General features: G+C 38.7%; 1 protein-coding gene across 1 annotated transcript; it reads left to right on the forward strand.

Moving 5' to 3' along the window:
• Positions 1-15,565: 15,565 nt before the first annotated feature.
• On the forward strand, positions 15,566-16,108 carry Fancd2osl1 (FANCD2 opposite strand like 1). Its single transcript, NM_001109490.1, has one exon. The coding sequence runs from the start codon at positions 15,566-15,568 to the stop codon at positions 16,106-16,108; it is 543 nt and encodes a 180-aa protein (NP_001102960.1).
• Positions 16,109-16,868: the final 760 nt, after the last annotated feature.

Consider the following 16,868-nt stretch of genomic DNA (forward strand, 5'->3'; position numbering starts at 1 on the left):
AAAATATCACTATTTGCAGATGATATGATAGTATATTTAAGTGATCCCAAAAGTTCCACCAGAGAACTACTAAAGCTGATAAACAACTTCGGCAAAGTGGCTGGGTATAAAATTAACTCAAATAAATAAGTAGCCTTCCTCTACACAAAAGAGAAACAAGCCGAGAAAGAAATTAGGGAAACGACACCCTTCATAATAGACCCAAATAATATAAAGTACCTCGGTGTGACTTTAACCAAGCAAGTAACAGATTTGTACAATAAGAACTTCAAGACTCTGACGAAAGAAATTGAAGAAGTCCTCAGAAGATGGAAAGATCTCCCATGCTCATGGATTGGCAGGATTAATATAGTAAAAATGGCCATTTTACCAAAAGCGATCTACAGATTCAATGCAATCCCCATCAAAATACCAATCCAATTCTTCAAAGAGTTAGACAGAACAATTTGCAAATTCATCTGGAATAACAAAAAAACCCAGGATAGCTAAAACTATCCTCAACAATAAAAGGACTTCAGGGGGAATCACTATCCCTGAACTCAAGCAGTGTTACAGAGCAATAGTGATAAAAACTGCATGGTATTGGTACAGAGACAGACAGATAGACCAATGGAAAAGAATTGAAGACCCAGAAATGAACCCATACACCTATGGTCACTTGATTTTTGACAAAGGAGCCAAAACCATTCAATGGAAAAAAGATAGCATTTTCAGCAAATGGTGCTGGTTCAACTGGAGGTCAACATGTAGAAGAATGCAGATCAATCCATGCTTATCACTCTGTACAAAGCTTAAGTCCAACTGGATAAAGGACTTCCACATCAAACCAGACACACTCAAACTAATAGAAGAAAAAGTGGGGCAGAATCTCGAACACATGGGCACTGGAGAAAATTTCCTGAACAAAACACCAATGGCTTATGCTCTAAGATCAAGAATCGACAAATGGGATCTCATAAAACTGCAAAGCTTCTGTAAGGCAAAGGACACTGTGGTTAGGACAAAACGGCAACCAACAGACTGGGAAAAGATCCTTACCAATCCTACAGGGACTAAGCCACTACCTAAAGACTATACATGGACTGGCCCTGGACTCTGACCTCATAGGTAGCAATGAATATTCTAGTAAGATCACCAGTGGAAGGGGAAGCCCTGGGTCCTGCTAAGACTGAACCCCCAGTGAACGTGATTTTTGGGGGGAGGGCGGCAATGGGGGGAGGATGGGGAGGGGAATACCCATAAAGAAGGGGAGGGGGATGTTTGCCCGGAAACCGGGAAAGGGAATAACACTCGAAATGTAAATAAGAAATACTCAAGTTAATTTAAAAAAAAGAAAAAAAAAAGAATTTCCAGGCGGCAATATAGACAGTTGGATTTTAAGCCTCAGGGCTTTCAGAATTTCAAACAATCTCAGTGGCTGATCAATCATTCAGTGGATTCCATTTATTCAATATGCGCTCTCGAGTGCCAGGCACTGTGCTGGGTGCCAGGGGTTCAGAGGCAAACCAAACAAATTGCTACTCTCCAGATTAGACTATGGCATGGGGTGGAGGAAAGGTAGAAGGCAAACTGTAATTATCCAGAAAGAAATTCTGTAATGAAAGCTAAAGTAAGATCATGACAAGTCTTCCCCTTGTTTTTATCACAGCTTGAGCCTCCCTCTCCCTCTTACTCTACTCCTAGGCCCTGCTCTGGAGAGCATGTGGGAGTTGGAAAGAAAAGGAGGCAAACATTTTCAGGAATTAGATTGTTCCCAAAGCCCAAGATCAGGAGGAGCCGAGAGTTGGTGCCCAGAGTTGTTTACAAGGGTCATCTTTTCTCTTCGTTAGCATAGGTCACTGCATCATGCAAAATGATATAGGAATAGTGTTAAAAAATGATAATGTAGGGCTGGGGAGATGGCTCAGCGGTTAAGAGCACTGACTCATTTTCCAGAGGTCCTGAGTTCAATTCCCAGCAACCACATGGTGGCTCACAACCATCTGTAATGGGATCTGACGCCCTCTTCTGGTGTGTCTGAAAACAGTTACAGGGAACTCATATAAATGTAATAATAAGCAAATCTTTTTTAAAAATGGGAAAAAAAAGTCACACCGAGATATTTTATATTATTTGGGACTATTATGAATCAGGGTGTCGTTTCGCTAATTTCTCTCTCGGCTTGTTTCTCTTTATGTAGAGGAAGGCTACTGATTTATTTGAGTTAAGTTTATACCCAGCCACTTTGCTGAATGTGTTTATCAGGTTTAGTAGTTCTCTGGTGGAACTTTTGGGATCATGTAGATATACTATCATATCATCTACAAATAGTGATATTTTGACATTTGCTTTTCCAATCTGTATCCTTTGATCTCCTTTTGTTGTCTGATTGCTCTGGCTAGAACATGAAAACCTATATTGAATAAGTAGGGAGAGAGTGAGAAGACTTGTCTAGTCCCTCGTTTTACTGGGATTGGTTCAAGTTTCTCTCCATTTAGTTTAATGTTAGCTACTGTTTTGCGTATTTGGCTTTTACTATGTTTAGGTATGGGCCTTGAATTCCTGTTCATTCCAGGACTTTTATAATGAAGGGGTGTTGAATTTTGTCAAATGCTTTCTCAGCATCTGATGAAATGATCATGTGGTTTTTTTATGTTCATAGCAGCATTATTTAATTTTTTTGCTGATAATTTTTTCCTCCATCTTTAATAACTTGGGTATTTATCTTTCAGTTTGTTTAAATAGTGGATTACGTTGATGGTTTTTGGTATATTAAACCATTCCTGCATCCCTAGGATGAAGCCTACTTGATCATGGTGGATGAATGTTTTGATGTGCTCTTATATTCGGTTTGCAAGAATTTTATTGAGTATCTTTGCGTCGATATTCATAAGGGAAATTGGTCTGAAGTTCTCTTTCTTTGTTCAGTCTTTGTGTGCTTTAGGTATAAGCATAATTTTAGCTTCATAGAAGGAATTCATTAGTGCTCCATCTGTTTCAATTTTATGTAATAGTTTGGATAGTATTGGTATGAGGTCTTCTATGAAGGTCTGATAGAATTCTACACTGAACCCATATGGACCTTGTCACTTTTTGGTTGGGAGACCTTTAATGACTGCTTCTATTTCTTTAGGAAATATGAGGTTGTTTAACTGGTTTATCTGTTCCTGATTTAACTTCGGTATCTGGTATCTGTCTAGGAAATTGTATATTTCCTGCAGATTTTCAAGTTTTGTTGAATATAGGCTTTGGTAGTGGGATCTGATGATTTTTTGAATTTCCTCTGATTCTGTAGTTATGTCTCCCTTTTCATTTCTGATTTTGTTAATTTGGACACACTCTCTGTGTCCTCTCGTTAAGGGTTTATCTATCGTTTTGATTTTCTCAAAGAACCAACTTTGGTTCTGTTGATTATTTATATGGTCCTTTTTGTTTCTACTTGGTTGATTTCAGCTCTGAGTTTGATTATTTCCTGCCTTCTATTCCTCCTGGGTGTATTTGCTTCTTTTTCTTCTAGAGCTTTTAGGTGTGCTGTCAAGCTTCTGACATATGCTCTCTCCTGTTTCTTTCTGCAGGCACTCAAAGCTATGAGGTTTCCTCTTAGCACAGCTTTCATTGTGTCCCATAAGTTTGGGTATGTTGTACCTTCATTTTCATTAAATTCTAAGAAGCCTTTAATTTCTTTCTTTATTCCTTCACCAGGTTATCATTGAGTAGAGGATTGTTCAACTTCCATGTATATGTGGGCGTTCTTCCCTTATTGTTATTGAAGACCAGCTTTAGCCTGGGGTGGTCAGATAGGACACATGGGATTATTTCTACCTTTCTATATCTGTTGAAGCCTGTTTTTTGACCAAATGTATGCTCATTTTTGGAGAAAGTAACATGAGGTTCTGAGAAGAATGTATATCCTTTTGCTTTAGGATAGAATGTTCTATAAATATCTGTTAAGTCCATTTGGTTCATGACTTCTCTTAGTCTGTCTACGTCTCTGTTTAATTTCTGTTTCCATGACCTGTCCATTGATGAGAGTGGGGTGGTGAAATCTCCTACTATTATTATGTGAGGTGCAATGTGTGTTTTCAGCTTTAGTAAGGTTTCTTTTATGTATGTAGGTGCTCTTATATTTGGAGTATAGATATTTAGGATTGAGAGTTCATCTTGGTGGATTTTTCCTTTGATGGATATAAAGTGTCCTTCCGTAACTTTTTTGATTACTTTTAGTGGAAAATTGATTTTATTTGATATTAGAATGGGTACCCAAGCTTGCTTCTTCCGACAATTTCCTTGGAAAGTTGTTTTCCAGCCTTTCACTCTGAGGTAGTGTCTGTCTTTGTCTCTTAGGTGTGTTTCCTGTAGGCAGCAGAATGCAGGGTCCTCATTCCATATCCATTTGTTAATCTATGTCTTTTTTTGGCTGGAGTTGAGGCCTTTGGTATTGAGAGATATTAACGAATAGTGATTATTGATTCCTGTTATATACATATTTGGATGTGAGAATATGTTTGTGTGCTTTTTATATTTGAGGTCATGTGAAATCACTGAGAAAACAGTGGTAGAGATTGTTTCTAATGTTTATAGTCCCAGGACCAGCAGACACATAGGAGTAGGATTTCCTAATTTACGTATGTATTTACCTTTACCTTTCTAATGTACACAGTCATGGTGAAGTGGGTATAAGAATATTAATACTGGCCAGAGCATTCATGTAAAAATAGTTTTCCCTATGTGGTGCTTTGAATAGGTATGCCTTCCATAGACTAATGCTTTTCCCATGGGGATTGGCATTATTAGGATGTGTGGCCTTGTTGGAGCAGGTGTGATCTTGTTGGAGAAAGTGTGTCAGTGTGGGGGTTAGGCTTTGAGGTATCGTATGCTCAAACTCCAACCAGTATGGAGTCTAGTCCCCGCCTTTCACCTTTGGATCAAGATGTAGAAGTCTCAGCTTCTTCTTCAGCACCTTGTGTGCTTAGATACCATCATGCTTCCTACAATACTAAAAATACACTAACCCTCTAAAACTGTAAGATACCCCCAAGTAAGTGTTTTCTTTGTAAGACTTGCCTTGGTCATGGTGTCTCTTCACAGAAATGGAAACCCTAATTAAGACAACCCCAGATTACGGATAACTTTGCTATGTTTTCAGATAACACTTGGAGGCACTCTCTACCTGGGTACCTACAGGCCATGCCAACCTGGCAATCAGGTCAGCGATCTTCACTATCTTTCTTCTTTTTCATTTCCAATTCCCGTTTCTTTTTCTCCACTATAGTAGGCCCCTGCAGGGGCCTGTCTTTCTTCTCTTCCTTCATTCACTCGGCACTCCACAAGTCCTCAGGACAGGCTTAGCTTTCTTGCCTTCCATAGATTCCCTCAATCTCTTCATCTCCAGGCCAGCCCTAATCATTTAGTGTTAGCCCCCAATACCTAGAAACACATTCAACCCAGGACTCCCAGTGGCCACACCTTGTGGACACTCAGAAGTGCTCTCTCTTGGGCAATTCATAGTCATGACACTCTCCTAAGAACCAGAGAAGGCAACAGAATCAAAGAACAGAACAACGACCCAACAGAATAAACCAGACTCAACACCTAAAATTAAAACCATTCCAAAAACAGATGCCTAGACACCAGCATAAAATCATCAACAGCCAGGATAATATGTCTTCCCCTAGAAGCCAATAACTTTGCTATAATAGATTGTAATATAGCTGAAGAACAAAACAAGGATTTCAAAATAGCTCCAATGAATATGTTCAAAGACCTTAAAGAGAACATTCATTATCCATTAATTAAATCTATGTAATTATTTCCTGTAATATATTTTATTTGTTGGTTTTCTGAGGCAATGCCTTACTGTGTATCTCTGGATATCCTGGAACTGGATTTGTAGACTGGACTGGCCTTGAATTCACAGAGATCTGCTTGTCTTTGCCTCCTGAATGCTGGGATCTTGGTTTTTCTGAAAGTTTGAGAGGCCCTGCAAAATAATTTAGACATGCACCTTGCAAATCCAGTCACTTGTTATTGTATACTCCAGGGTAAAAATGATCAGTAATGGTTAGCAAGCTGTAACTGTTATCTCATTTGTAACATCATTGTGGGCAACTCTCCATGGGCTTCTTAATTGCATCATTAAAACAGTGAGCAGGTGCAGTTTTGAGAGGTGTTTCTCACAGAATATTTGATGCCTACAAATATGTATAACTATGTAAATTTTAAAAGCATGTAAAATGGGCATAAATTATTTTCTGTGGAAATCTGGACATGTCTGTATCTCATTAGAGCATCTTGGTTTGTCATTATTAGTTGTTTCCATGACAAAAGGAAGCCAAAACTTTGAGCTTAGTGCTGAAGGCATTTCAGGTTTATAGAAAAATTGGAGTAATGGGCTGCTCAACCTCAGAACTTCTACTATTTTACGTATGATATTTTCGTTGCTGTGTGTGGGGCATCTTAGGGATTGCAAGATATTTCAGTTGTCTGTGTGTATGTGTGTGTGTGTGTGTGTGCGCATGTGTGTGTGTGTGTGTGTGTGTATGTGTGTGTGTGTTACATTTGTTCACACATATACATGTGGAAGTCAGAGGTCAATGTTGGTATCTTCCTCTACCAATGACCACTTTTTTGAGAAGTCTCTCAATTAACCTAGAGTTCACCAGTTTGGCTTGCTTGTTTGTCCACCAGGCCCTGGGATTTTTCTCTATCTTCATTTTCCAGTGCTCAGATTACAGATCTGTACTACAATACCAACTTTTACATGGATGCCAGATTCCAATTCATATCCTCCTGCTTGTGCAACATGCACATTATCCTGCTAAGACATCTCCCAAACCTTCATGTTAAGATTTTTTAACAGAATCCCTTGTCTCTATCTGGCAGTATTGCTTAATGTGTTTCTGTATATGAAAATAAGAAATGTCTCTAGACTGTTACAGCATTGCTTATGACAAGCAATTTTCTCTAGCTGACAGAACCTCTTAGCTAAGGATTACCTAGTTTAAACAGCACTCTTTACTACATCTGTCTAGTAAATCAGCTGTTTTCTAAATCAGAGGGGAAGCCTGCTTCTTGGCTGATTAGGGCATAATTGGAAATAAATTACAAGATGGTATGAGAGATTTGAGGATAGGAGTGAAATGGATAGATTTGATAGAACCAAGTCAAACATGGCGCTGAGTCAAATCCTGATCTAAACAACTCCTGTTTGTTTAGATCCTGTGACTCCATATTAAAACTAAGCCATTCCATAAGTAGTAAATAACACATCTTCTCAGTTTCCTGTGTCTTCGCATAACAACCATAGATTTATAAACTCTGGCTTTATATGGCAGAATCTCAATATCTCTCTCTCTCTCTCTCTCTCTCTCTCTCTCTCTCTCTCTCTCTGTGTGTGTGTGTGTGTGTGTGTGTGTGTGTGTGTGTGTGTGTGTAAAACAGAGGAGGAGGAAAACAAGACTAGAGGTCACCTTCAGGTGTTATTCTGAAAGCACTACTCACTTAGTTCATGAGAAAGGGTAACCTAAAGCTTGCTAATTCTGGTAAGATGGCTGGTATTGGAGCTTCTGGGATTCATTATCCCCCTCACTCCCAGCACTGGGATTGTAAACACATGTCATCATGCCTGAGTTTTATGTACGTGTTCTAGGAACAGAATTCAGGTCTTTATTCTTACATAGCAAGATTTATGGACTGAGCGGTTTCTCTAGCCTCTATAGAATCTCTTATTTCCAGCAAAGGACTGGCCATGTATACTGCAGTCTATGAGAAAGCCCATGAGCTGAAATCAACCAAGTAGAAACAAAAAGGACCATAGAAAGAAGCAACAGTACCAAAAGTTGTTTCTTTCAGAAAATTAACAAGATAGATAAACCCTTAGCCACACTAGGGAGAAGACACAGAGAATGTGTCCAAATTAACAAAATCAGAAATGAAAAGGGAGACATAAATACAGAATCAGAGGAAATTCAAAAAATCATGAGATCCTACTACAAAAGGCTATATTGAACAAAACTCAAAAATCTGCAGGAAATAGACAATTTCCTAGAGAGATACCAGGTACCGAATTTAAATCAGAAACAGATAAACCATTTAAACAACCCCATAACTCCTAACGAAATAGAAGCAGTCATTAATGGTCTCCCAACTAAAAAGGGTCCAGGTCCAGTCGGGTTTAGTGCAGAATTCTATTACACCTTGATAGAAGACCTCATACCAATACTATCCAAACTATTCCACAAAATAGAAAGAGACGGAGTGCTACCAAATTCCTTCTATGAAGGCACAAGTACTCTTATACCTAAATGACACAAAGACCCAACAAAGAAAGAGAACTTCAGACCAATTTCCCTTATGAATATCGACGCAAAAATACTCAATAAAATTCTGGCAAACCGAATCCAAGAGCACATCAAAACATTCATCCACCATAATCAAGTAGGCTTCATCCCACGCTAGCAGGGATGGATTAATATATGGAAAACCATCAATGTAATCCATTATATAAACAAACTGAGAGAACAAAACCAAATGATCATTTCATTAGATGCTGAGAAAGCATTTGACAAAATTCAACACCCCTTCATAATAAAAGTCCTAGAAAAATAGGAATTCAAGGCCCATACCTAAACATAGTAAAATCATATACAGCAAGCCAGTAGCTAACATTAAACTAAATGGAGAGAAACTTGAAGCAATCCTACTAAAATCAGGGACTAGACAAGGCTGCCCACTCTCTCCCTACTTATTCAATACAGACCTCAGAAGATGGAAAGATCTCTGATGCTCATGGATTGTCAGGATTAATATAGTAAAATTGGCATTTCACCAAAAGCGATCTACAGATTCAATGCAATCCCCATCAAAATACCAATTGAATTCTTCAAAGAGTTAGACAGAACAATTTGCAAATTCATCTGGAATACCAAAAAACCAGGATAGCTAAAACTATCCTTAACAATAAAAGGACTTCAGGCAGAATCACAATCCCTGAACTCAAGCAGTATTACAGAGCAATAATGATAAAAACTGCATGGTATTGTTACAGAGACAGACAGATAGACCAAAGGATAATATTGAAGAACAAGAAATGAACGTACATGTATGGTTACTTGATTTTTGACAAAGGAGCCAAAACCATCCAATGGAGAAGAGATAGTCTTTTCAGCAAATGGTGCTGGTTCAACTGAAGGTCAACATGTAGAAGAATGCAGATCGATCCATACTTATCACCCTGTACAAATCTTAAGTCTACGTGGATCAAGGACCTCCACATCAAACTCGATATACTCAAACTAATAGAAGAAAAAGTGGGGAAGCATCTCGAACACATGGGCACTGGAGAAAATTTCCTGTACAAAACACCAATGGCTTATGCTCTAAGATCAAGAATTGACAAATGGGATCTCATAAAATTGCAAAGCATCTGTAAGGCAAAGTACACTGTTGTTACGAAAAAACGGAAACCAACAGATTGGGAAAAGATCTTTACCAATCCTACAACAGATAGAGGGCTTATATCGAAAATATACAAAGAACTCAAGAAGTTAGACCGCAGGGAGACAAATAACCCTATTAAAAAATGGGGTTCAGAGCTAAAGAAAGAATTCACAGCTGAGCAATGCTGAATGGCTGTGAAACACCTAAAGAAATGTTCAACATCTAAAGTCATAAGGGAAATGCAAATCAAAACAACCCTGAGATTTCACCTCACACCAGTGAGAATGGCTAAGATCAAAAACTCAGGTGATAGCAGATGCTGGCGAGGATTCGGAGAAAGAGGAACACTCCTCCATTGTTGGTGGGATTGCAGACTGGTACAACCATTCTGGAAATCAATCTGGAGGTTCCTCAGAAATTGGACATTGAACTGCCTGAGGATCCAGCTATACCTCTCTTGGGCATATACCCAAAAGATGCCCCAACATATAAAAAAGTCACGTGCTCCACTATGTTCATCACAGCCTTATTTATAATAGCCAGAAGCTGGAAAGAACCCAGATGCCCTTCAACAGAGGAATGGATACAGATAATGTGGTGCATTTACACAATGGAATATTACTCAGCTATCAAAAACAATGACTTTATGAAATTCATAGGCAAATGGAAGCAACTGGAAAATATCATCCTGTGTGAGGTAACCCAATCACAGAAAAACACACATGGTATGCACTCACTGATAAGTTGCTATTAGCCCAAATGCTTGAATTACCCTAGATGCACAGAACACATGAAAATGAAGACGGATGATCAAAATGCAAATGCTTCACTCCTTTTCTAAAAGGGGAACAAGAATGACCTTGTCAGGGAATAGGGAGGCAAAGATTAAAACAGAGGCAGAAGGAATACCCATTCAGAGCCTGCCCCATATGTGGCCCATACATATACAGCCACCCAATTAGACAAGATGGATGAAGCAAAGAAGTGCAGACCGACAGGAACCGGATATAGATCTCTCCTGAGAGACACAGCAAGAATACAGCAAATACATAGGCTAATGGCAGCAGCATACCACTGAACTGAGACCCCCGTTGAAGGAATCAGAGAAAGAACTGGAAGAGTTTGAAGGGGCTCGAGACACCATATGAACAACAATGCCAACCAACCAGAGTTTCCAGGGACAAAGCCACTACCGAAAGATTCTACATGGAGTTTCTCTGGGCTCCAACCACGTAGGTAGCAATGAATAGACTAGTAAGAGCACCAGTGGAAGGGGAAGTTCTTGGTTATGCTAAGACTGAACCTCCAGTGTACGTGATTGTTGAGGGGAGGGCTGTAATGGGGGGATGATGGGGAGAGAAACATCCATATAGAAGGGGAGCGTGAGGGGTTAGGGGGATGTTGGCTTGGAAACCGGGAAAGGGAATAACAATCAAAATGTAAATAAGAAATACGTTAATAAAGAAAAAAAGAAAAAAATCATTGAACAGTAAAAAAAAAAAGAAGTTCTCTCCTGTCAAAAATAATCTTGCTTAAAAATTTATTCCTTCATGTTTTGATATGAGATTTTATAAAGTAAACCAAAAAATGTGTACTATACCATGACACAAACTAGACAGTCAATAAGCATTGTCAAAACACACACACACACACACACACACACACACACACACACACACACACACAAGAATATCTACACCACAAGAGACTCCAAATGCCTTTAAGAGTCATAGGTTACTTAGGAAATAAACTTGATAAAAGTTTTTAAAAGTTTTCACCAATTTGAAAATTTCTCACACTTTCCCTGATCTTACTAGTGATGTTGCACAAATGAGAAGGCTTTTTTAAGCTATGGAGAAAAAATTAAAAGTTACAAAGCAAGAAGACTGGGGACCAAAAACAGAAACATTGTAGCAGAGGTTTAGAAATTTTATGACTGATATTTATACTATTTACCTGTCTTGGTGGAATTTTGCTGTAATTTTTCTCATCATAAATAAATGGACATGCATTTCTTTTTATTATATTTTCTGTTCTATCTTATATTTAACAAGATGAATCTACTGTACTAGTTACTTGTCTCACTGTTGTGACTAAATGAGAGGGAATATTTGGCTCCACTATTTGAAGGTCCAGATCTCTCTGGCTGGGAAGGCCCAGCAGCAGGAGCAGGATTAAGCTTCGTGCATTGATTACTTCCTCAATCAGGAAGTAGAGAGCAATGATCACTGTTGCTCAGCCCTCTCTCTCCTTTTTATTCAAGTCAGGACCACAGTCCTTGAGATTGTTCCTCCCAAACTCAGGATAGATCTTCCTACCTCAGTTAACCTAACTTAGACACTCATTAGAGAAGTTCACAGAGGCATATTTCTTTAGTTATTATAAAGCCAGTCAGGTAGATGATGATGATTAATTATTATACCATCCAGTCTTACAAATCTGGAAAGGACTGATGGATCCAGTCAATGGGGAGGACTATCTGGCAATAGGCTTCTTAACTTTAGTGTAGTGAAGGCCATGGTCAGACAGGCTTTTGCAGAGTATCAATATGTATACTAGCCTTCCTTACTCAAACCTTCTCCTGCCCAGCTCACTTGACCCTTGAGATTTTAACTGTGTCATGCCATATTAATGTTCAGAGTGTCTATGTAAATGGCTAGACAGTTTACCAGTCTGAGTAGGATTCTCCATAGACTACTAAAATAGACATTTTGAAAAGATACTGGGTGCCAGAAAGTAGAACTATAAAGGAATTTGGACTGTATCATCTGTGATACTACAAGTATGTTTCTTTGGCATATTTAGGGTTGAAGATTCAAAAGAGGTATGGACATCCGCAGATTGGGGATGATTCTAAAAGTTGTGCTTTTGTAAAAAGAAATGTGCATCTACCTTTACATTAGTAAAAGAAACAGTTGGTGTAGATATGAGCTTTTCTTCTCTCCTTTCCTCATTTCCTGCCAAGATAACTTCCCAAGGAAGAAGAGAGGAGGAGTCTGATATCTATTCAGATGAAGACAGCCACAGGCAGATGCTACCTAGAAGGCTGTTCATTTTTATCAGTCAACTCTTTCTCAGTGTGGATATTCTTTCCAAGCTTTCCATAGGTGTGTTACTCTCCCTCATCCCAGAAGACCAAGGTCCACATGATAGTCAACTTGAGCTGGGTTTATGGCTCAGTACAGAGCTCTTCCCTGGGAAATTGTGATCCCAAATGTGGCTCTGAGTACCAGAAGGAAAGGTAGAACAATTATTTTGACCCTTGAGAATTTAGTACTTGCATGCCTTAGAGACGTAATATAATTGGTATACTCTTACTGTTTTCTGTCTATTGTACATTTATTTCATAGATGAAAATGACCAAATAATCAGAAGGAAATGAATAAACTGAAAATTTTCCATACCACAAAGTAACTGGGAGTCACTCCACCGTTTTGAATAAAAATATTCATACATACATATGGGACATTATACTGGAAGAAGTATTTTGGTCATGTCAAATTCATTATTACTTGTGGTGGTAGAATTATACCTTAAATTATATACCATAATATTTTGAATTTTCTGGATTGTTTACTATATCTATATTCAGTTTTATAAGCCACATTAAAATTAACTTTGGTTGAATGCTATGGGAGTTTGTTTGATTAACTTGATTCTTCTCTTATACATTTTTATATTCAGTAAATGTGCTTAATAAAGAAAATGACTCAATGGATTATAAGTTACTAATGGTATAGCAATACATTCTGACCTGAATGTATTCTGTTGTAGTAATTTGAATGAGAATGTCCCCCATATGCTCATTGTTTCAATACTTGGACTTTAGTTGGTAGAACTGTTTAGGAAGTATTAGGAGGTGTGGGCTTGTTAAAGTCTATATGTCACAGGGAAAGTTTTGAGATTGCAAAAGACTGGTCCTATTTCATCATTTCAAGCTATTTCTCTTTACCTCTTGCTTGTGGTTCGAGAAGTAAGCTCTTGGATATTCATGCTTTTGCTCTGCCATCACAGACTCTTACCTGATGAAATGTTAAGTACAATTAAATGCTTTCTTTTATAAGTTGCCTTAGTCATGGTATTTTGTCTCTGCAATAAAATCTTAACTAATACAGCTATATACAGTGAACGACACAAAACACTTTCTGAAGACTTGAGTGATCTTCCTGGCAAGTGACCACTTAAAATCCTAATTAAAAATCAAGATCTATTGATCAAAAACATCAATTGTTATGATAAATTTAACTTGTAATGATTTGTGTGTTGCTGAAGCAGGATGTAAATATAGGAAAAGATTGAAGGGGTATAAGAAAGAGAAAGAGTCCTTCCTTGCCATCATCCTTCTGAGACCTAACTTAATTTTTATGTCCCCGGTAATTTTCTTAGTATGTCAAGTGTTTCAGCATAGTTGACAGGAGATTGGCCTATATGGAAACTGTACACCAAAATTATACTTTTTCCTGAAATGTAGATTATGCTATTAAGATGACCAGTGAACCATACTTATAATATTATCTAAACATCTATTTTAGTAGCTCTGTGTGGTCTCTGCTTAGTAAACTTGCATTGAATATATATATATATATATATATATATATATATTAATCAGGTTTCTTCCTGATAGTAAGGGTTGCCAAATGCTTTCATAAATAATCTTATAATTTAATTCATAAAAATTTGTTTCATAAGGAAGTAACCAAGATATTTTTGTTTATCTCCCTCAACTTTAGTTAAAGATTAACTACATCAAATAATGAAGCCTACAGTTGATTCCTTCCCTTATCAAAAGCTCACTGATTTTGCTTCACTTTGACTGCTAAATTTGAACAAAGGTCCCCGTGGCTCTGAGACAAAATCCCTCCATTTTTCCACCCACAAGCAACTGTATTCTCCAATGTCAGTGACATTGCTTCACACTAGTGAATTCCTGTCTTCAAAGAGAGACCAAAGCAAAACAAAACAGAGAACACACACAGACATGGCAGTGGGCAAATGGAGTCACCACACTTGGGAAACGGAGGCAGGATCACCACGTGTTTGGGACTAAACCCAGTCACACAGTGTATACTAGAGTATCTAGAAATACAAAGCAAGTTCAAGGCCAGTCTGGGATATAGAGAAAGTTTAAAACTAGCCTGGACTACTTAGTGTGTTACTTAGGGTTTTATTGCTGTGAAGAAGTGCCATGACAACAGCAACTCTTAGAAAACATGGCATTGGCTTATGGTTACAGAGGTTGAGTCTATTACTGTCATAGCATGAAACATGACAGAGTGCAGGCTGGCATGATATTGGAGAAGGAGCTGAGAGTTCCACAACCTTGATCCACAGGGAGCAGAAGGAGACTGTGAGTAGCTTGAGCACAGGAGACCTCAAAGGCCTCACACAGAGTGACACCTTCCTCCAATAAGGCCATACTTCCTAATAGTGCCACTCAGTATGGGCCAAGCATTTAGCCACTTGAATCTATGTGGGCCATGCCTACTTATACCAGCACACTTAGCAAGGCATTAGTTTTTGCTTTTTTTTCCCTCAGCATTGGAGATAGATCTCAGAACCTCACACAATCTAGGCATCCCTTCCAGCAGTGAGTTATAAACTCAGCACACAGGCTCCATATTGAAGAAACAAACAGAACAACCAAACAACCAAACCGAAATATTGAACAAGACAAATAGAACATATTTCAATATCACAGCTGCAGTTTATCTGAGTGGAAGTATCCAATGAGAAGAGAAAGACAGAGAAGGTAGATGAGGAACAAAAGAGGGTGGGAATGTCATTTTGAATTTATGGATTCCTTCCATGTTGCTACTTCATGTATGACACTTTAAAGGTGCCTTAGTAATGTTCTAGATGTTTATTGGTATAACACGTTATTTCCTATTCACTTGTATTGCATAACGGAAAATAATTCTAAACTATCAACATTCATTCAAAATGTGATTATGGGACCAAAAGTTGTCTTGGCCTCAAGGGTCCCATATCTGACTTTCTGAAGATTGGGTAGTAGGCAGACCTTGAAACCTCACAGTGGGTTAGGTTCTGGTGGCCTTAGGTCACAAAGGCTGTTGCTAAGAGCCAGAGAGAGAAGACTCAGGTACTACTCTGGAATCTGTGCTGTGTAGGGGAGTATAATCAGACTGTCATGGCAGGATACCAGCTCTGGTCCCCCTGGAGCCCCCTAGATGAGAGTTTGCAATGGCTTCGCCACACAACACCTACTTTTGCTTCCAAACATCCTTTTAGATTCTCGCCTTTTTTCCCACAGAGCCCCTGTGATGTGGAAGTTCAACAGTGCTTTCACGAAGTAGCTGTGGTCTCTGTGATGCCCAGGATGATAGCCGCAAGGAGCTCAGAGTTACCTGGCCACCCACTTGAGCCACAGAAAGGAACAGCAGCCAAGAAGACACCAACGATTAGGAAGCCCCAGCCCATCAGACTCCTTGGGGTGGATTCAGTTTTTGGCAGGGTTATTACAGTCCAGCCACCCAAGTGGACTGGGACCTTCAAAATTTCTAAAACATCGGCCTTCAGCAAAATTATCAGCAAAGAACAACAGTGGCCCACTGGACTCAAGGAGCCCCAGATTGAGATGACACTGGCCATGTGCAAACAGATGCTACGCTCCATTCTTCTGCTGTATGCAATATACAAAAAGTGCACCTTTGCCCTGCAACACTCCCAGTAAAGGGTTTCCAGCTGATCTCAGTACGTCACGCTATACTCTATGGTATGTACTGGATCTTACAAAAACCTGTCTATATACGTCAAACTGTTACCCCCTTATTATGTTTTCCCCTCTTTCAAGCTGTAATAGCCTAGAAGTTCCTCTCCTGCTTTTCTCTGCACAAGCAGTACCAAAGAGACTGAGCAAGGAAGAACATTTCTGTTGAAAGCTGAATGAACATTGAAAAGTTAAACTACCACCAATCAACATGCTCCTGTGATACCAACGAATTAGACAAACTACACAGGCCAACCAGTCCAGTGTGAACACACTCAAGCCCCAAAGATAACTGAAGCGCTCAGGGGAGAAGAGGAACTTTATATATATTAAAACAGACATGTATGGATTTTTCTGAGTACCAGAAGATTAAGCATTCGAAAGTCAAAATCTTAGTGTTCGTTAAAGACCAACTTGAGAACAGCTGTCCTTCAGCAAACAGATTACCACCACAGCAACCTAACCATAGGACCCTAATATTAATGTGGGTAAAAATGATAAAAACGATAAAAAATTAATCCTTACATCCTGACAAGGATGAAATTGTTAGCAGTTGTGAGAGTTGACTTTTTTGGGAAGACAGGAGAATCCCCATTTTAGCTCCCGGTGTTGTAATTCCAATAAACCATCATTGTTGTATTAAAGGCGAGTTTAAAATTTCTTATTTCAGACTGTAACTTAATCCTAAATTGAGGATTCTTATACAATGAACCAAACAAGAAAG

This window comes from Rattus norvegicus, chromosome X (assembly GCF_036323735.1).
Source record: "Rattus norvegicus strain BN/NHsdMcwi chromosome X, GRCr8, whole genome shotgun sequence".
Lineage (NCBI taxonomy): Eukaryota > Metazoa > Chordata > Mammalia > Rodentia > Muridae > Rattus > Rattus norvegicus.

Coding starts and splice junctions, on each gene's coding strand:
- Fancd2osl1 (NM_001109490.1), top strand. CDS start 15,566: ATGGCAGGATACCAGCTCTGGTCCCCCTGGAGCCCCCTAGATGAGAGT.